The 19,683-nt window shown below is 40.9% G+C and overlaps 1 protein-coding gene across 1 annotated transcript in view; it reads left to right on the forward strand.

Annotated features, from left to right (window-relative positions):
- The window catches only part of lgr4 (leucine-rich repeat containing G protein-coupled receptor 4), a 78,943-nt gene extending 61,510 nt beyond the window's left edge, over positions 1-17,433 (forward strand). Inside the window, exons 13-18 of the mRNA XM_035418189.1 lie at positions 6,852-6,923; positions 9,083-9,154; positions 9,689-9,814; positions 10,286-10,398; positions 11,457-11,513; positions 11,692-17,433. Of these exons, the coding sequence (XP_035274080.1) occupies positions 6,852-6,923; positions 9,083-9,154; positions 9,689-9,814; positions 10,286-10,398; positions 11,457-11,513; positions 11,692-12,998 (1,747 nt within the window). The 3' untranslated portion in view covers positions 12,999-17,433. The remainder of the gene's footprint in view (positions 1-6,851; positions 6,924-9,082; positions 9,155-9,688; positions 9,815-10,285; positions 10,399-11,456; positions 11,514-11,691) is intronic.
- Positions 17,434-19,683: the final 2,250 nt, after the last annotated feature.

Consider the following 19,683-nt stretch of genomic DNA (forward strand, 5'->3'; position numbering starts at 1 on the left):
TATTGCTGTCAAAAAGCATAAGGGGGAATGAGAACTGTGAGAAGAGGCATGAGCTAACTAACTAACTGCAATGGTTTATATAAGCGGATCACCATTGGATGCGGTTTTAATACACATTTGGTAAAGGAGGGGCAATTCCAACATGTAGTCAACTGAAACGACCATGTATCCTGATTGCTGATCAGGCATAAAGAGAAAATCATAGAACTGCTCAAAATGGCTGAAGATGCCTGTTGTCCTTAGGTTTGAAAAAATACTCTGTTTTGCCATTTTTTTATTGATTGAGATTGAGACATTCTGGCAGATACAGTGTATGTATGCACTGCAAATTAATCTTCAGTGTCAGAGGGCATTGTTGATTTGTTTAGAATGTGATTGCATTTGCCTCAGACAGTGCAACCTGTGAACACGGCTTACAATGGCATTCCTCTTGTTTGAAAGTCAGAAAAACTGAATTCACAAAACCTTCAACAAACGTGAGCAGCTGATGAATGCATTTCAAAATTGAATTGAAACATTTAACAAAGTATCAGAAAAGCTCACAGGATATTACAACCCCTATCCTTTGAAAAAGGAAAAACCAGTTTGGTCAACCAGCTGTCAAATGTCTGAAGCTGTTGGGATTTTCAACTTGTGAATTTGTTTACAGTCTGGGTGTAGAAAACCTCCCACTTGTTTCTATTTCAGGCTTTGATGAAGACTGTCAGTCTTCAAAATTGCAAATGGCCCATGAAGGAAAACACCCAGATATCTTTGAATCAATGCGATAAAGATGAAGAAATATTTCCTAGTTAGACAGTGAAGGCCATATGCTACTTGTCAGTTATGAATTCTGTTGATGAAGAGAGAACTTCATATGGGAGAGTTTTCTCACATAAATGTCAATACACGACAGAAGAAATGGTAAATCACCTGACAATGAAGATTGTATATTTTATTTATGTTATTCATTTAACCTTTATTTAGCCAGGTTAGTCTCTTTCAGAATCTCTTTTGCAAAAGACACCTGGCCAAGAAAGCAGCTGAAATGCCTGTTACAGACAGTGACGCACTTAAAACACAAAAATGACAATGACACACACAAAAATAAAAAAATAATTAAAAATGTCAATTTATAGCACTGTTTGAAATTCACAGAAGCTCGTTTTTATTCACGTGCCCCTACTCTGAAGAGTTTGATTGAATTTTTTTTACTTACAATATTTTAATATATTTTATATATTATACTGTATAGCAGTTTGCCTATTTGAAAACAACATATGCCGTGTCTTAAAAATACAAGAATATTTGACATTGAAGAAATAATATTTAAAATGTTCTTAGTGGACATTTTGCTTAATTTCTACGTTGCCTAATACATAAATTGTCGGAAGCATGTGTCATAAAACATTAACATCGCTCTGTCATTCTTTTCATGCGCCTAAGGGGTCAGTGAATTATTCACTGAGATGACTGCTGCAATGAATTCTCTGATTTGTTTCACACTTGGCTTGAAATAGAAGCTCCAGCGACACCAAGGGTGGAGCACTGAAATTCAACTTGAGATTCTCTCTGGCCGTTACAAGTGGTACAATCTGTGATGTGACAAGGGCTTTACAGGGGCAGATGAATCATACGTCCGAATCATGTTGTATTCTTCTGGGCTTCCAAGCTGCAAAATCCAGAAGGGGCATCCCACTTTTTGGCATGCCAGATATATACTGATATGGTGCATTTATCTTAATATTCCTTAATCTTCCTTAACATTTTTTAGAAAATACAAATAGCAGAGGAAAAGCTACAGGGATATACTTTTATTCCAGTGTGTGTATTGTATTTTTATGAAGGCACAATAAATGTGCATTATTATTAACAATACACTTTTATGCATTTGGATTTCATTGTATGTTTTGCATGTAATCCTGGTACTGTTAAGGGGGGGGGGGAACTTTGGCCTGAAATCTATTTTTGATAGTAAATTTGTTGATAAAATATATTAATTTATATTTCAGTAATATCCTTTTTGTCTCTTTGTTTTTACAATCTTTAACACACAGCATCCTCTTGTATCGTGCTCTTCAGGCCTACTCATTTAATTTATATTTTGTCACATAAGTAGCTTTTATTATTATATGAAAGGAGGTTAGTTTATATGCCCTCTCATCTCATACAATAAACCCACCAAAATATCTCAATTCATTATGGGGCATGTAGTGAAAAATAATCTTGCGAAAAGCTCCACATACTTCACTTACCTGCAGTAAAAACTACTTTTTAAAATAAAAGTGTTATTCACTTGCATTGGTGCAAAAGTGGTGCTCAGAAGTGTACTAGTGCAATCATTTTGGTCCTTGGACCTTCCTCAGTGTTTGGTAAACAGACGAGATGACACCCACCATCAGTCCTAAAAACAGTAGTGGCATTACGTTAATGAGCAAGTCGAAGAGGCGTGTTTCAGGTGCCAGACTTGGAAAGCATGGCATCATAACAACTGCAACTTAGAAGAATTCTTTTTTTTTTTTTCTTTTTTTTAATGTTTGAACAGTGGAGCGATCAATCAAATATAATAACATTGAATTAGGCTGAAGTTCCTGTTAAATGTTCCATACCAGAAAACACATTTTTCTACCCCTGCTGCAGCAGACATTTAACAGTGCACCATCAATCAAGATCTGGCTTGATGGAATTAAGGGGAGCTTTCACTGTTGATGCATAGATCCGCACATGAATCGACTGCACACCATGCGTGTTTGACGGGATATGAGGTGGATATTTAGGTTTCTATTCAACACATCCATCATCCCAATTATGGATATGCTGCAGAGGCCGGTGGCACGTGCAGGGAGACCAGCAAGACTGAATTTGTGTTATGGCCTTCCAGACAGGAGACTGGAAAGGCCTGTAGTGGGAATTGATTGGTTGATTTTGGAAGAGGAGAGTCCCCAGAACCACAATGCAGTGATTCATGGCAATTGTGCATTCAGGTTTATTAAGCTTCTCACAAATGTTCTCCAGAACTGTATTTGTGGAAGATGGAATGTGAAGCACAGGAAGTCACGTGGCTTATGCAGCTGTAACACTTCATTCCGATCCATCAAATTCCGACCATACCAGCATGTGATTTTTATTCCTCAATATGTCATAACTCTTATTCAAAGCATCAGGCCGGCATGTGTGGCAGGTGGTCATGCAACTGGTGTTACTTTTCCTTTTACTAGTTTCTAGAAACGCTCTTGAAAGACACTGCCATGTTTTCTTCAGTCTTCGTCCAATGTCGGGTGTGAATGGACCGTCACGTTGTTTTCTTTGGATGCGGTGTTTGTTTTTCCACGACACGAACTTCGTCGTGGAGGGGGGCGGCGGGCTCGGACGACTCCGGGATGGCATGAGGGCGATTCGATGCCAGGCCGCTCGCCAAACCGCCGCTCATTAAAAATGTGTAGCGCCGGTCCAACCCACGAAAGCGGAGCCGCAGAGCTGAGCGATGCGCCGTCGGTCCCGCCTTGTGCCTCGCAAGCCCCGCTGGCTTCTGTCCGCGCAGCGCTCACAAAGCGAGGGAGTAGTGTTTACACAAAGAATGACATGTAATTATGCAGTAAATTTAGATATATGACGGCGTAACCCATTTTTCATGTTTAATCTGTCATATAAAGGCAACACCTATTGAAAAGTATTACATATTAAATATTAAAATTTTGAAGACTCAAGTTTTTTTGGAATGTATTATCACTTTTTATCGTTAATTTTTTCAGGCTTGCTGTTTGCTTGATGGCTTTTTATACTCCTACAGTTCAGGTGAAATTCCACAACCAAAGGGTCAATAGTACTGTTACTACAGAAAGATGTGCGCAGTGCGTAGGGTGGCCGAAATCTCGAGCCATATGCGATTTTCTCCGCTTGGGCGGGGGTTCGATCCCCCACCATGTGATAATCTCACTGTGTGTTACCCGCTCTGCTTACTACCTGTCTGAATAAAACAAAAATGACAAAAGGAGGATGAACTGTCCATTCTCCTTTTAGGAAAAATGTCGTCTTCTTCTTCTTGCAGTAGTTGCATTAGTAGTGGCAACTGCAGCAGAAGTAGTAGTAACAGCAGCAGTAGTTACAGTAGCAGTAGTAGTAACAGTAGTAGTAGCAGCAGCAGCAGCGGTAGTAGTAGTAGTAGTAGTAACAGTAGCAGCAGTAACAGTAGCAGCAGCAGTAGTAGTAACAGTAGCAGTAGTAGTAACAGCAGCAGCCACAGTAGTAGTAGCAGTAGTAGTAGCAGTTGTGGTAGTAGCTGTAGTAATAGCAGCAGCTGTAGTAGTTGCGGTAGTGGTAATAGCAGTAGTAGTAGCAGCAGTAGTAGTAGTAGTGGCAACTGCAGCAGAAGTAGTAGTAACAGTAGTAGCTGTAGTAGTAGCAGTTGTGGTAGTAGCTGTAGTAGTAGCAGCAGCTGTAGTAGTTGCGGTAGTGGTAATAGCAGTAGTAGTAGTAGTAGTGGCAACTGCAGCAGAAGTAGTAGTAACAGTAGCAGCAGTAGTAGTAACAGCAGCAGTAGTAGTAACAGTAGCAGCAGTAGTAGTAACAGCAGCAGCAGTAGTAGTAGTTACAGCAGCAGTAGCAGTAGTAGTAACAGTAGCAGTAGTAGTAGCAGTAGTAGTAACAGTAGCAGCAGTAGTAGTAACAGTAGCAGCAGTAGTAGTAGCAGCAGCAGCAGCAGTAACAGCAGCAGCTGCAGTAGTGGTAGTAGCAGTAGTAGCAGCAGCAGCAGCAGTAGTAATAGACATACAGTAGCTGCAGGAGTGAGGTTTGTCTGAAATCCAGCACTTGTGGCTGTACCATTGTTGTTTACATTACATTTGAATTCTGAGAGTTATGTGGAATTTCCTTCACAGGGCCTGCACAATCATGGCAACTGCTGTTGCTCACTGTCACGGGCCTGTCACTGGCCAAAATAACACTGTGCTCCACTACTGTTCAGCCACAGACGTTTTGTTTTGCATGAGGCTGTGTGTTTACTTTGCCTCATTTCCCCTCTGAGACCGTGCAGCATGCACATCAGGGCAAGCCACTTTAGTGAAGTCACCGCTTCGCATTCTGAAAAGCTGGGTAAAGTTTGAAATAGTCTTTTTTCTCTTTCAAATTTTTCATTTTTCCCTGCTTTGCTCATCACTCCTTTGACAAAGGGTTTGCCAAAATATCAGGCTGTGTGCTTATCCATTGCCTTGAGAGAAGACACAATTTAAACTTTAAACTTAATTTTCTTCCTTACGTAATGGACTTTTGTGTTCTTGCAGTTGATTTTTGCTGCAGCAGACACCAACTGTAATATGTCAGTCAATGGGTCTCCTTAGCTTTTGCAAAACAAACCATTCGGGAAAGATTCAGGTTAGATGTGCCTGCTTCTGAAGCAGATTTGTTCCCTTCTAAATGCTGGTAAGAGGCCCATTAAGCTGTCCTTTCTAAAAAGGGACATAAAGTAGGTGTTTTTGTAGACCTGCTGATTGGAGATTAAATTGGGAAGGCTCTTTCTGTTTCTGTGAATTTATAGAACAGATCTTCTGCTTTGAAGGAACCAGTTATTTAATTTGTCTTTGATCACAGGATGCCTGGCATAAGCTAGTTTCCATTAACACTCAATTATTAAAGCTTGTGGTAGAGAAAGATGTAGCTAACATGATCTTACACTGTCTGTGGATGTAGCAGAATTAAGATTACTTCAGGTGAGAGATGCTGTGTAAAGTAACAGTATTCACCTGGTTAGCCCACAGTTGGGTGGGGCCCTTCCTTCTAGTTTCTGCTCTGCTGTGGATCATGCCTTGTGCATATTAACCTCATGTGACCCAGGCAGGAGAAAAAAAAGAAGTTTAAGTATTTAAATCTTTTGACATAATGCAAACATTATGACAAAAGTATAATTTATTTACCTTCTCATTGCATGTCCCTGGTAGTGTGGGTTTCAGTGTAACTGAAGATACGGTTCTCTAGATTAAGACCAGAGACTCATGTCCCTTACAGGTGACAAAAATGAATTTCCAGGTCTTAGGAGGTTAATGTTAGTTAGCCAGAGGTCTATTCACATCGCTAGCAACCACCAACAGTATATTCTGATGTCAGAGCAAATAAATCATGGTTGGTAATAGGAAACAATAATGCAAAATACACTGTAGAGCCACTTACATCATAAATGGCACGTGTAATGTTGGTAATAATTGTTGTGTAATAATACAAAAATACATTCAGATGCATCACACATTACAATCAGATTTGTTCATTAAGTTGTAAAGAATAAAATAAGTGATCAATTCTGTTTGCAATGTGCTACTCTGGCCCTTACATAAAGTGTAAATGTCTGCATTGTATGGTTTAAATATATCAATTTTATATCAGATTTAACAGGTCCCTAATACAAATGTAGTTAGATTGCCTGTATTTTAACATGACTAATCTCAAAATTTGGGCATTATTCATATATGATTTTGGAAGTGCTTTTTGTTTGTATGTATAATTTAATGTATTGTAAGAGGGCGTTGAATTTTATGAGTGGTTTTCAGTAAAAGGACCTTTGCCATTATACGTGGAGTTGGCATTACAAATGCTGGTAAAATATGAAAAATGATCAGCTGAGGTCACATCCATCATGAGATCATGAGAAAGTGAGTGGATTATTGAGTGCATTAGACTAGTCAATTCAACCCCCTTTTGTATGAAAGTAGGTAAAACAGTGAGTCATGCTTTGGGGCAGGGCACCCGGAGAGGCTGTCTGTTTACAGTGAACGAAGAAAATTCCAGTATCACTTCCTGAGACCTTTTGGAACGATAGGTTCCGAGGGCATTGTTGGCGTGCTTTCCTGAAGTAATAATTTTTTGTTCAACCTCTCTTTCTGCAGATCCCTGCAGCACAATCGCATCCAGGAAATCCATGGAGACACTTTCCAAGGGTTGGCCTCCCTGCGTATCCTGTGAGTTATCGCACACGAAACGCAGATCCCCGAAAACGGTCGTTTCGCCATGTCTGTGTTGAGCCGTTTCCAACAAGGCGTGTGCGGAGGGGCGCCACAGAAGGGAATAGCATCATTTATAGGCTGACATATGCTTGTGGGCTCCTTTGCAGAGGAAACCATGATCCCTGAATATCTGCAGGCAGGAAGGCAAAATTGTTTTAGACTAGGAAACGGACGCAATTATTTAAGGGGCAAGCGGGGAGTGTGCAAAAGGACAGGTATACACATGGACGAATAGGCACAGCCCCTATCCCCGGACAGTTTGGCAACTCATTTTAAGCTTGTCAGTTTTTTTTCCGCCTCATTTCTATTATTATTCATCTTTTTCTTGGACGTGTCCCAGAATATACACCACGGAGCCCTTCCTTCACAGAAAAAAACTGAAAGGGATTATTGCTAGAGAAATGCCATTTCAGAGTTTTCTCACTACTAGAATATATATTTTTTTTAGTTAGTTTTTTAGTGTTTCTATGTATAGAAGCAGTGCATTCCATTAAAGGGATAGAATACATACAGTGAATATTTCACCAAAACTGTCCTCATGACAATGTTGCCTCCAGGAAAGAACCAGCATAATTCTTTCATGCTAAATTTTCCACTTTAAGGCTCTGATACAAGGCCGCTACATTATTTCATGAGAATAAGGCTTTTATTCATTAACCACTTTGTGTCACGTCATTCAGCGTAAAATTAGAATTCTTCATCTTACATATTCATACTTTACTTATCCACACACTTTACACAAGATGATATCAAACTTATAGGTTTAAGATTGCAGGTTTGATGACATAAGCTAATTTGTTATCAGTTGTAAACCCCCTCAAAAATGCAACTTCACAATACTCCTTATGACTGCCATCATTAGGAACCCCAAGAGGGTGGCCAGTCACAACAGCTAATTTGTAGCAATTTCAGGATAAAGGCTACTAAAAACAAGGTCAATTTGCTTTATGTATCATAGTTATCTGATATTAAAAATCTGACTTTGTAAGCATGGTTTTATTACAACTGTGTCATTAAATTTTTGTGTGTACTGAAGGATATTTTAATAAGATATTAAACAAAGTGTCCTCTAACCACACAGTGTTACAGTGCCTGGTAGGGGGACGTTTAGGGCAGGAAAATACACTTAATGTAGCTCTAAAGCAGCTTGTTCAGCAATGTTTTCCCTCCGGAGGTTGTACGATTACTCTCAAGAAATTATATTTAGTCATATTTTTTGTTTGAACTATTTCCTATGGTGCATGCAACCTGAGACCACACAACGCTCATAGAAAGACTGGCATGGCTTCTTATAGCAACATTCCTTCACTTGAGAGGGAAGAGTTTGTGCTACTTGAGAACTGAGAAGGAGAGTACCAGCAAAATATTTTAAAATTATATTTATATATTTTTTGGATTGTACATAAATGCCAAAATTGATCTGTCCATATGTACATCCTTGTAACATTGCTGTGTTTCCGGCAGCACTGTATAGTCAAGGCTCTGCACCTTGGCTATTTTCCATCCATTCCTTGATAAAGAAATACTAAGAAATCAATTACCTCCATCTTAATACATTATTTTCATTGAGACCAAAGCAATAATTGAGACAAAAATTGAGAGTTGTTCTGGCGCAAAATGGCCGCCATGCATCACCCAGGTGGGTGCTACACATTGGTGGTGGGTGAGGTGACCTCTCACTCGTCGCTGTAAAGCACTGTGAGCATCTGGAAAAATTATATATAAATAAAATGTTTCATTCATTTACTTCCTAGTTTGAAGTGTCCTTTAATGAAATTAGGCAGGAACAAAAAATGCCAACACTTGTCACGTAAAGAAACTGTTATTTATTTTCATGTCACGGTTTGATTATATTTCTTTATGTTGTCTACCTTGTATATTCCTGTATATTTGTGTTTATATATGCTCTATTTTTTTTGGCCTTTTGAAAAACAAATGTCAGTCTCAACAGGACTGTTCTCCTGAGCAAAGAAGGATAAATAAACAGCAGAGAATGGGCATGCTTCCAATCAATACAGTGTGACTATTTGGACTGTAGTGGATGCAGGCAGTTTTAGAAAGAACATTTCTTACTTCCTAATACATGAGCTGGCCTACTCTGTTTCTTTCCATAGAGACCTGAGTCGAAATGAGATCACATCAATTCACAAAGATTCATTTTTTTCTCTGACGGCTCTGACAAACCTGTGAGTAGATTCCTCCGTTGTGTTCCGTGTGTCACCATTGGTCCAGTATGTGAGAAATGACCAGAAATATTGACAGCTCTTAAATGACTAACCTAAAATGGAAAAAAAGGTTGAAAATGCATTGGGTACCTCATTTAATACATTGTAACAATGGATAACCTGCACAGAACACTGTCCCTACTTATCTGTTTTGTTTTTCAACTAATAGATATCACTATATTTAGCAAAACTTACCATTGCATGTTTATTTTTCATTGCAATAAGATTGGAATTCACAGTCATTGTGGGAGAATGAGTGATATCAATAAATAAAGCTACAATCATAGTTCCCCCCCCCCCCCCCCATTACATTATGATGTGAGAAATTAATTGGGGGGAGTGTTAGAACATTTTTCAATATATATTTTATACTGGGTTGAGGCCATATAATTATTAATTATTCTTAGATATTAGTTTAACTTGTCTGGAAAAATATATTAGTGAATTGCATTATGAAATATACCCTAAACATGTACATTTTTCTGTGTGTTTCAGGGACCTGAGTATGAACTCTCTGAGCACCATGCCCACAGCAGGGCTGAATGCCCTCAGCCAACTCAAACTATCAGGAAACCTGCAGATGAAAGGTGCTCTGGCAGCCAAGAACCTCCCTAAACTCAGGTCAGAGGAAAAGCTGTCTGCCATTTAACTGAGTTGACTTAGAACTCTCAGATTCTTTACGCTGTCCCGATGCTGACCTCTCCACCAGAGGTACCAGTTGGTAGCAGGAATTGTTTGTATCACAGTACAAAATATTAATTGCAAGTCTTCATGCCTATGCATGTATAGCCAAGCAACTGGCAGCCTTACAGCTGCCTGCGAACCATAATAAAAAATTCACAAAGTATTATTCATGCTCAGTCCACAAAGCTTTCTAGCAAAGGCTATTCTAAGTTTTTGTTATAATGAGATGCGCTGAGCTAGCTGGTGCGCGGAGAGGATAGACTTAACATGTGACATTTCTTGCTTTTCGCTGGAAGCCTGCTGTAGCGTTAGTGTCTCATAATTCTGGGTAGATTAAGTCCCCATTCGTCTCCAGTCCCACTGTTACAGCAGCACTGATGTCATTTGGTCTTCCCTTTGGTTCGGTAGGTCAATATCTGTCCCCTATGCCTACCAATGCTGCGCTTTCGTTGGATGTGACATCATTGGGAGTTCATCTGATGAGTATGACAGAAAAAAAGACATGAGCACCCAAGCTACAGGTAAGAAGAAAAGTTTCCATTCCTTCTCTCTTGTCATAAGTCATCATGTTGTGTGTATTAGTAGTTAGTTGTTAGCTGAGACCGCAGCTGTATAGCTCTGTCTGTCGGTCGGTCGATTGGTCGATTGGTCCACAAAAGTGTCCCACCCCGTAGCGGCCACAGTTTTCGCCCCAGGAGGCTGAAATTTGGCGTGGAGGTTGTTCATGACCAAAGGTAGAGCTGAGTAACTTTCAGATTGACCGAGGGGGGCGTGGCGATGGGCGTGGCCTATCACAAAAAGGCGCATAACTCCAGAATGAATTCACGGAATTGATTTTGTGGAATGGTTGGTCATGAGCCAAAGAAGAGGTCACATGTTTGTGTGAGGGTGTGTGTGTGGATGCACGCACACATGGATGCATGCGCGTGTGCGGTCGCAGCTATTGCGGATTCACGCTTGTTTGTTAAGAAATCAGTCTCATAAATACCATTTGAAAAGGTAAAAATAAAACTGTGCCCAGAAGTTTTTACTGAAGAACAAGTATTGCAAGAATAACAGTTGTAATTTACCAGGACTACAAAACTACCACAAATCAGAATATGGCTAGTTTTACTATTAACCTATTCTCCATGTCAGTCCAAGTTCTCTTTGAGCTTTTAAAGGGGGATTTTATCAACCAAATATCTGTTGGTGTGTATGCTGGTCCTCGGAACATTCCTTGCTGCCAGACATTATGGCCGTCAGACTATTGGCCTGAGGGTTGACTGTGTGACCTCATACAAATCCAACCTTCATCCATTACCCCCAGGGGGTAAAAACGTGCACAGCTTTCCTGCAGTTGTGGCCAGCCAGGATAAAGCATACGGGTGGTCCATATGCTTTTATCTGCATATTTTCTTTCCGGGCTTTTATAGCTGTGTTTCCCACCAGAGCTTTCAAAGATACACGTGCACTACACCAGCCCACAAAGTTTAATCACAGATCACGGTCCCCTAAATTCAGATGAATATGGACCAGCGGATTGTTTATGCATATCAGTTGTACACAGTTTGCATGTGAAATGTTGTTTGTGTTGTAGTCGGAGAAGAAGAGAATGAGAGAGTCCATCTGAACATGCACTGCTCTCCTTCTCCAGGTATGCGATTCTGCATTTCCCCTCTCATTGCCCTTGCCAATTTCTACTTATGTTGTGAATGAAGTGCTGGGAATCATGGGAATTTTTTAAAATGTTGATTAATCTAGAGTCAGGAACAGAAGCTCGCTTGCTAACGTGGCGTCACTCGATAAATGACCCGTGATGTTATTTCGTGCAGGAGCCTTCAAGCCTTGTGAGCATCTGCTGGGCAGCTGGATGATCCGCCTGACAGTGTGGTTCATTTGCCTGGTGGCGCTGGTCTTCAACTCGGCGGTGCTGGCGGCCACGTTTTCCCCCGGGCGGGTGATGTCTCCCGCCAAGCTGCTGGTGGGGCTACTGGCCGCGTCCAACCTGCTGATGGGCGTGTACGTGGGCCTGCTGAGCGCCCTGGATGGGGTCACCTGGGGCGCCTTCGCTGAGTTCGGGGTGCTGTGGGAGACCGGGCCGGGCTGCCGGGCCACGGGCTTCCTGGCCGTCTTCTCGTCGGAGTCGTCCATCCTGTTCCTGACGCTGGCGGCGGCGGAGAGGAGCGTGACGGTGCGCGAGCTGCTGGGGAAGTCGGAGCGGGGCGGGCGGGGCGGGCGTGGGCGCTTCGGGGCGGCCGCCGCCCTGCTGGCCGTCCTGGCCGCGGCGGCGGCCTGCTTGCCCCTCTTCCACGTGGGTGAGTTCTCCTCCTCCCCGCTCTGCCTGCCCTTCTCCACTGGGGAGACCCCTTCGCTGGGCTTCACCGTCGCCCTGGTGCTCCTGAACTCCCTGGCCTACCTGCTGATGGTGGTGGTCTACACGCACCTCTACTGCAGCGTGGGCAAGGCCGACCTGACCGAGCCCTTCCAGGCCGGCATGGTCCGCCACGTGGCCTGGCTCATCTTCACCAACTGCATCTTCTTCTGCCCCGTGGCGGCGTTCTCCTTCGCGCCCGTCTTCACCGGCGTGGCCAACAGCCCCGAGATCATGAAGTCGGTCACGCTCATCTTCTTCCCCCTGCCGGCCTGCCTCAACCCCGTCCTCTACGTCTTCTTCAACCCGCACTTCAGGGAGGACTGGCGCCGGCTGCGGCGCCTCGGGTGCGGTGGGAGGGGGGCGGAGGCGGGGCTGGGGGCGGGGCCGGGGCCAGGGGGCGGGGCCGCCCAACAGGGGAGGGCCGTCCGCGAGCTGCCCTATGACTGCGGGGCGTACTCCCAGCTCCAGGGCGACCTGGCCCTGTGCAGCTGCTGCGAGTCGGTGCTGCTGGCCAAGCCCTCGGCCTGCAGACACTTGGTGAAGTGGCACAGCTGCCCCGCCCTGGCGGCGCCCTGCCAGCGGCCGGAGGGGTACTGGTCGGACTGCGCCACCCCCTCCGCCCAGTCCGAGTACGCCGACGAGGGGGACTCCTTCATATCCGACAGCTCCGACCAGGTGCAGGCCTGCGGCCGGGCCTGCTTCTATCAGAGCCGTGGCTTCCCCCTGGTCCACTACTCCTACAATATCCCCCGTATCAGAGACTAACAGAGCTGCGAAAGGTTTGGTGTGTGTTTGTGTGCGTGCGTGCGTGCGTGTGCGTGCTTGTGGGTTTGTGCGCTCGCAGGTTTGTGCGCTCGCGAAATGAACTAAGAGCGAATCACTATGAAACGTGTACAGGTTACCTGTACCAAAATCCATTCAGGAAGCACTTTTCTTATCACTGTGTGACTAGAGACTCACCTATCAAGAAGGGAATCTGGCAATACATTAAACTTTTTTGAGCCATGAATCTTTTTTTTCTCCAATACTTCTTTGTTTGCTTTTGTGAATGCTTCAGCATAATTATACCAAGTTCACTGTAAAAATGAAAAAAAAAAAAAAAAAAAATACAGTACCAGTGGTGCCTGGTTTAGCAGAGGGAATAAATGATCAGAATGTCTCCTTTAACTCACCTAGTCACCGTTCAAATGAAAGCAGGAATTCAAGCGTCTCAACATAGAGGAGCCTGCAGTACTTCAAGTGTCAAAATGATAACTGTTTTGTCTGTTCTGCTGATACAGTTTCTGGCTGTAATCGTTTGTCATTGATAGCCATCATTCTACTTTGCAGATACAATCACTTGCAGCTACACGCCTTTAAATGTACAGTCGTATATAGAACTGAGGTACTGCACTATAAAGTGTCATCGTTAGCCAGATTGTACTGTTTTAAGTTCATCAGTGTGCACAAGGAGGAGACTGGCATATCTTCACCATTTGCAATATGGACACCAACGTTTGTAAACTAGAAACTTTACAGAGTTTACGGCTTCCATTGAACTTCATGTGGATGTATACTATGTTGACATGTATGTTTTGTTCAGTTTTATGGAAATTTTAAAAAGAATTTAAATTTAAGGTTCTTTACCCATGTTCAAACTGTGGGACCCATTGTTGCTGTAACTTTGAGAGTAGGATCTCACTCTCCTCATATTAGAATATTTCCACCTTTACGTGGTATATTAAAAAAATCAAGATTATAACATTAGATTCAAAAGAGGTGTGCATATGTGTGTATAACATTTGCTAATTGTATTTGGCATTGCAGCCATTTGATGGGTTTTGCTTTACAATTAGTTGCCCAGCTGCATATTTGGGTTCACATCCCCAATATAGGTGCTGCAAAACCGAGGGAAACCAGGCAGAAAGATGATTTTATTAAAGTGATATTTTACTGTGAAATAAGTTTGAAAAACAATGTTGAAAAACAAGTGTGTGCCTTTTGGTGTGAAAATAGGCAAAAACGGAAAGTAAATGGTAAATCATTTTATTGATTCCCTACTGAGAAAAGCTTTGTGTATTTGATTGTTGTGATGGTCTGCAACTGGCAACTTCTGTCTACTCAGGTAGTCTTGAATGTTTTCACATTCTGTATACAGCTAGTTATCTAAATATCATCTTGTCACCATTACTTTGCTAAAGACAGTGCCATTTTGTGCTGATGGAAGTTTGTGTTGTGCCCCCGCTGTCTTTTATACTATGTCTCTTTGTCAAAGATATAAAATACTTGTGGGTGGCGACCTAACATTTTTAATGTTATTTAAAAAATTAGGTTTGTTGTGTTCAAGGGCCCAGCATAAAAATAATGCTCACCAGTGAGCTATAAAATTGAAATATGAATTTTGACAACAGCAAATTGACGTATCTAATATGACAATAGGTATTTCGCAAGGTAATTCCAAAGACTGCAGGCCAATTTAAAGATGTGAGTCAGATGAGACTGAACAGTCAGTGAAATGAATGAGTTGCTAAGGGTACAGGGTAGCGTACATGAGAATGTCAGTCAGCCACTGGGGGTTCTCACTTTTGAAGTCTAAATCTAAATAATGAATGACCGAGGATATGTTGACTGTTTAACACATCATTTGTGGTGATTACTAGCATTGTATTGCATAGTTGTATCCCACAAAGACTATTTGTGTGTGTGTGTGCGTGTGTGCGTGCACGTGCCAATAGGTCAGAACCCTTAAAGATGACACACCGAACATCGAGGGCCAAAAATGTTTTGTCTTGGAGAAATACAACTTAGCATAAAATTAATAAATAATGCTAAATATTGTGGTGAGAGGGTAACATAATTATTGACATAGGAACTTGTTACTATTTGTTTTCTGCTCTGTTCAGCCCTATAATGTTTGGCCATGACAAGTTAGAATTTTTGTGCATTAGCATTCTTTTCTTTTTCTTGTCCTGACAGACCCTGCTTAATGGGTTTTTATGACAATCAATGAAATGCTATCAAAGAATGTTATAATACCAGTACCAGCAAGAGAAAATGCCTTCTAGTTAATGGCTTGAAGGCCTAGCGATAATAAAAATGACAATAACACTAGCATGAGGAACAGGCTTAAAACTTGTATTTGGGAGCCTAGTGATATATCACATCTTATATCAGGGATGCCTGGACGTGTTTTTCAATTTTTAAAACATCAGCACTCAGAACTGTGTGTTTTAGCACTGATGAGCTAATTTGCTGAACATTTTGCCTGCAGGAAAGTCTAGGATAGTGAAGACAACTTTTCTCAGATTTATTTTTCCCCTCACAAAATGATTTCATGAAAGGTTTAGCAGGTGAACATCCTGTCAAATCCATTCCTATAGTGCTCAATTATGTTGTTTCAGTTCCTAATCTTTTTCAAGAAAAGTTAAAGGCTTCCTCCTTTCATGTGACAGAAGCCTGCTGTTAGGGTACATTTGTTAAGAACTCTCCACCAAAGTGTCATGAAACTGTTCATTGTGTATTTTGTAGACAATCAGTTTTTGCCCCTTTCCCCTTCCTTTTACTTGTATTTATTTTGTTTTGTGTGAACAGGGTCTATTCAGGTATTGGTGATTCAGTCAGTCCATGATGCAATGATCCATCAAGAAAAGAGTTCCTGTTTAAATGAAACAGCCTCGTGAGGACACAGGTTAATCAGTGGGCTATGACTAAACCATTCTTACAGTAAAAATGAAGCGAGGAATACACCAAACATTGAGTCTTGTTAACTTTTCGAATGCACAGATCTTCATTTTGATCTGTTGCCGAACTGGCCTCAGTAGAGTCATGCGTCAGGCGCTAATAGCAAGGCCACAGAACTCATTGCCGCAATTCAAAGCAAGCTGTTCTTTTTCTGATGCAAAACAAAGGACTTTGGTGCGTGTGGCTCCACACATTTGGCCCTCATTTGGTTCTTTCCTGAACTACTAAACTGGTTGTTCCTCCAGTTGCAGCAGTATGGGTGGCTTGTCCAGAAAAATACAAATTCAGCTGTTTTCAATCACAAAGGTAACAGATACTCCATCTATATTTCCGTATAGTTTGAGTGGCCTCAAAACTATCCTGTTTCTCACTTCACTTAGATTACTGATACTGATTATTCAGGGCAGCGTAGTTAAGTCTCATAGTATTGCATGAGTGGTAAAAAAAAATAACATACAGGGACACGGATTAATTCTCTGGTGCCCATGTTTGCATACAGGTTTCAGTGCAAGCGGATCTGTTTTGCTTGTGCCCTCTACATACAGTTAAAGGATACACATAAGACTCCATAGAGCTCTGCAATCTGGGGATGTGGATTGATGTGTTTATCTGCCTATCAGGGATTTCAGTCCAGTGACATTTAGATTAAAAAATTGCCATTTTATTTGAGTCTGTGATGCACCTTTTCCATGTTGATATTTTATAGGTGTGGTAGAATTGGACAATACTGCCAGCAGCCCTGGTCTTTTGTATGACTCCAGGGTCTGTCAAATGAACCATGCAACATACTGTACAGACAGCGTGGATCAAATATAACTGCATCTATTTCTAAGCTCAAACCTTGCTACTCTAGCAATTAATGCACAATATGAATTGGGTTTTTGGGAAGTCTGTATTTAGACTATTTTAATGGATATGGGGCTATTGCAGGGTGTTGTGCCTGTAAATGACCAGTTCGACCAGGTAATCAGTTTAGCTCTTCCTTAATCATTTTAGAATCTAATATAATTGATTGTATGTCAGTCTCATATCACCATTCCTTGAAAAAAAGAATTTTGACATAGACTTTTGGTTTATAGTCAAGCCAATTTCTGTTCCACTAAACACTGCTATATGTGTGAGTTGCATAACGTGCTGGAGAAAAAAATCCTTAAATGTGTCTGTTTGTGCATTGTAAATTGTTTGACAGCGTATAATTAATCGATAAATGGATGATTTATCCAACCATGGAAGCTACCTCTTTAACTGTAGTGGCTACCAGTAGTGATATGTGAGAAATTGTGGTTTTAAATGAAATGTTTCTATTTTGTTTTGTTTTGTTCTTGCTTTTTTTGCTTGCTTTGTAAATAAGTCTGGTTGTACATTGTCACGGAATTAAATTCACGCATCTAGTTTATACCAATTGTGGGAGGAATTTATGTACTGTATACTGTAATTTTTGTAAACCAAACCCTTATATAAACAATTGCTTTAAGAATTATTCATGGAGTCTGTCTGCTTAATAAAAAGCACGAGACATATATTTTTACAGGGTTTATAGGGGATTCCAGAAATGAGCGACACACATGAAATGTGCAGAGCAGGTTCGGTCAGGACTCTTGCTGCAACCAAACATTGGTCGACCTCAGCAACCACATGTTCTCATACTCTAAATACATGAGTTGTCCTGAGTAAAATACATTTGTGTGCCTTGTCAACAGATGTGTGGTGGAAATCTGAGAACATTTAGAAAAGGTTGAATTTTTTTTTTTTAAATGGCTAATTGCAAATACCAAATCACAAAACTAGATTATGCATTTCCTCACTAGCTACTTTCAGATATGTCTCTGTTTCCAAAAAATAATCCCAGTTTCTCTTAAATTTTTTAACATCCATACCTGGCCTCAGATCTCTCCATTTTCACAGAGCCAGAAGACCACTGCCCATTTATTTCATTTAGTGAAACTCAGCAAAGGAGACAAAGGAGATAATATCGATCCATAAGGAGACTAATCTGGAAAACATTTAGCACACCCCTGGTTGAAGTCATAGCCACTGCTTCTGTGCTGTAATTCTAGTTACATTGGAACATTGGTACACTGGAAGCAGTGGAATTACATGCAAGTGCACTCTGACAATTATTTCATTTGAAATGTTAATAAACCAGCATGTACAAAGAGATAAATTGAGAAAGTTACGCAATAAAGGTTAGGTATCATAATAAAATAACCTGATACATTTGTTTTTCCTCTCACATCTTGAATAGGTGTGGGGGTGGATGATCAACAATAATCTGAGTGGAGTTTTGAAATCTCACTTGACAGATTTATAAGGTAATTTATCATATAGTGCTTGGAGCAAAATATTTCCTCTCCTAAACCGTGCATAATCTAAATTCTTAACTGCTTTATCAGAAATCATGTGATATGTTGCTTATCACTTGCCAACACTTTAAGACTACCATAAATATCCAGACAGGTGTCGCAGAACTGGCATCAGGCAGATTCTGCACAAACAAGCTCCACTCTGTAGATGAGAGAGCCTGGGGGGCTGAGGGTTAACTATTGCGTCCTGGGTATTGCAGAGGTGTTTGCATGCATTGGGTGCGCCGATTTTAAGGATAGGGTTTGAATCATCTCCAGCTCTCTTGACTATAGTTCATACAGCGGATTTCAGTAGCTTGTGCAATTGGTCTGTGTGATGATCGTTATTAGTGGGGATCGTTTGATGAGGACTGGGAGTGAGTCTGCTTTAAGTGAGTGTTGGAGGCTGTGTAATCTCAGGGTACACCTAGGCTGCAAGGAGCAAGCCAGCTGTCCTCATTGATCAAGCCCATTATCATGATGGCTTTATTTTTTCATATTATTTTTCAGATTTTTAATATTAAGGTTCATGTGCGAGCATATTGTTAAAATTATGATGAATGTTTTACTTCTTTATACTCCTTAAAATGAAGTCATGTATGTTTTTATAATAATGTGAAAATAGTGTGCTGGCTTTTAATCCTTCTGGAACTCTGTGTGCTTAACCTTATTTCACCCAGTTTTCTAAAACTAGACTATGGTTTATTGAGCTGTGTCTCCCTCATGTGTTAAGAGGATGACCTGCATAACCGGCTTCCTCCACTGAAAATTCAATATCAATATGTGCCACCCCTGTTGGCTTGACGCACATTCTTTGTAAACAGACATGCAAAATTACTATATACTACACTAAGTACTACAAAATACTAAGTATTACAAAGATGAACATTTTCATCATAAAGCCAGATTACAGATTACATTTTAGGCATCAAAAATACACGTGACACAGATATGTTATTGTACAATATCTCATTTCTAGTTATGTGTGGGCCAGATATAAAAGATTAAGTATTGCAAATGGATTGAATCCTCTAAGCCTGCAAAATCACTTTTGTTTGTTTATTTTGAGCATTGCTCCCTTTAAAAAATTTTAAAAGGCATCCTTCTGATCTGTATATGTGGATGTGAAATTGCAACAAGTTTATTCCTGTTCAAATCCACCAAAAATGAATTTAATAATAAAATTGTTTGAAGTTAATATTTTTATTTATTTTCAGATGTGAATATGAAGTACAGTTCACTGCTGATTACTAAATACAGGCAACATGCTCTTTTGCTACATTCATCTATTTTGCATTAATGCTTTCATAAGCAATTGTTTGGTTCCGTCTCCATGGTCTGCCATGCACACTTTTTGTCATACACAGTAACAATATTACAGGGCTTCC

Source organism: Anguilla anguilla, chromosome 5, assembly GCF_013347855.1.
Source record: "Anguilla anguilla isolate fAngAng1 chromosome 5, fAngAng1.pri, whole genome shotgun sequence".
NCBI lineage: Eukaryota > Metazoa > Chordata > Actinopteri > Anguilliformes > Anguillidae > Anguilla > Anguilla anguilla.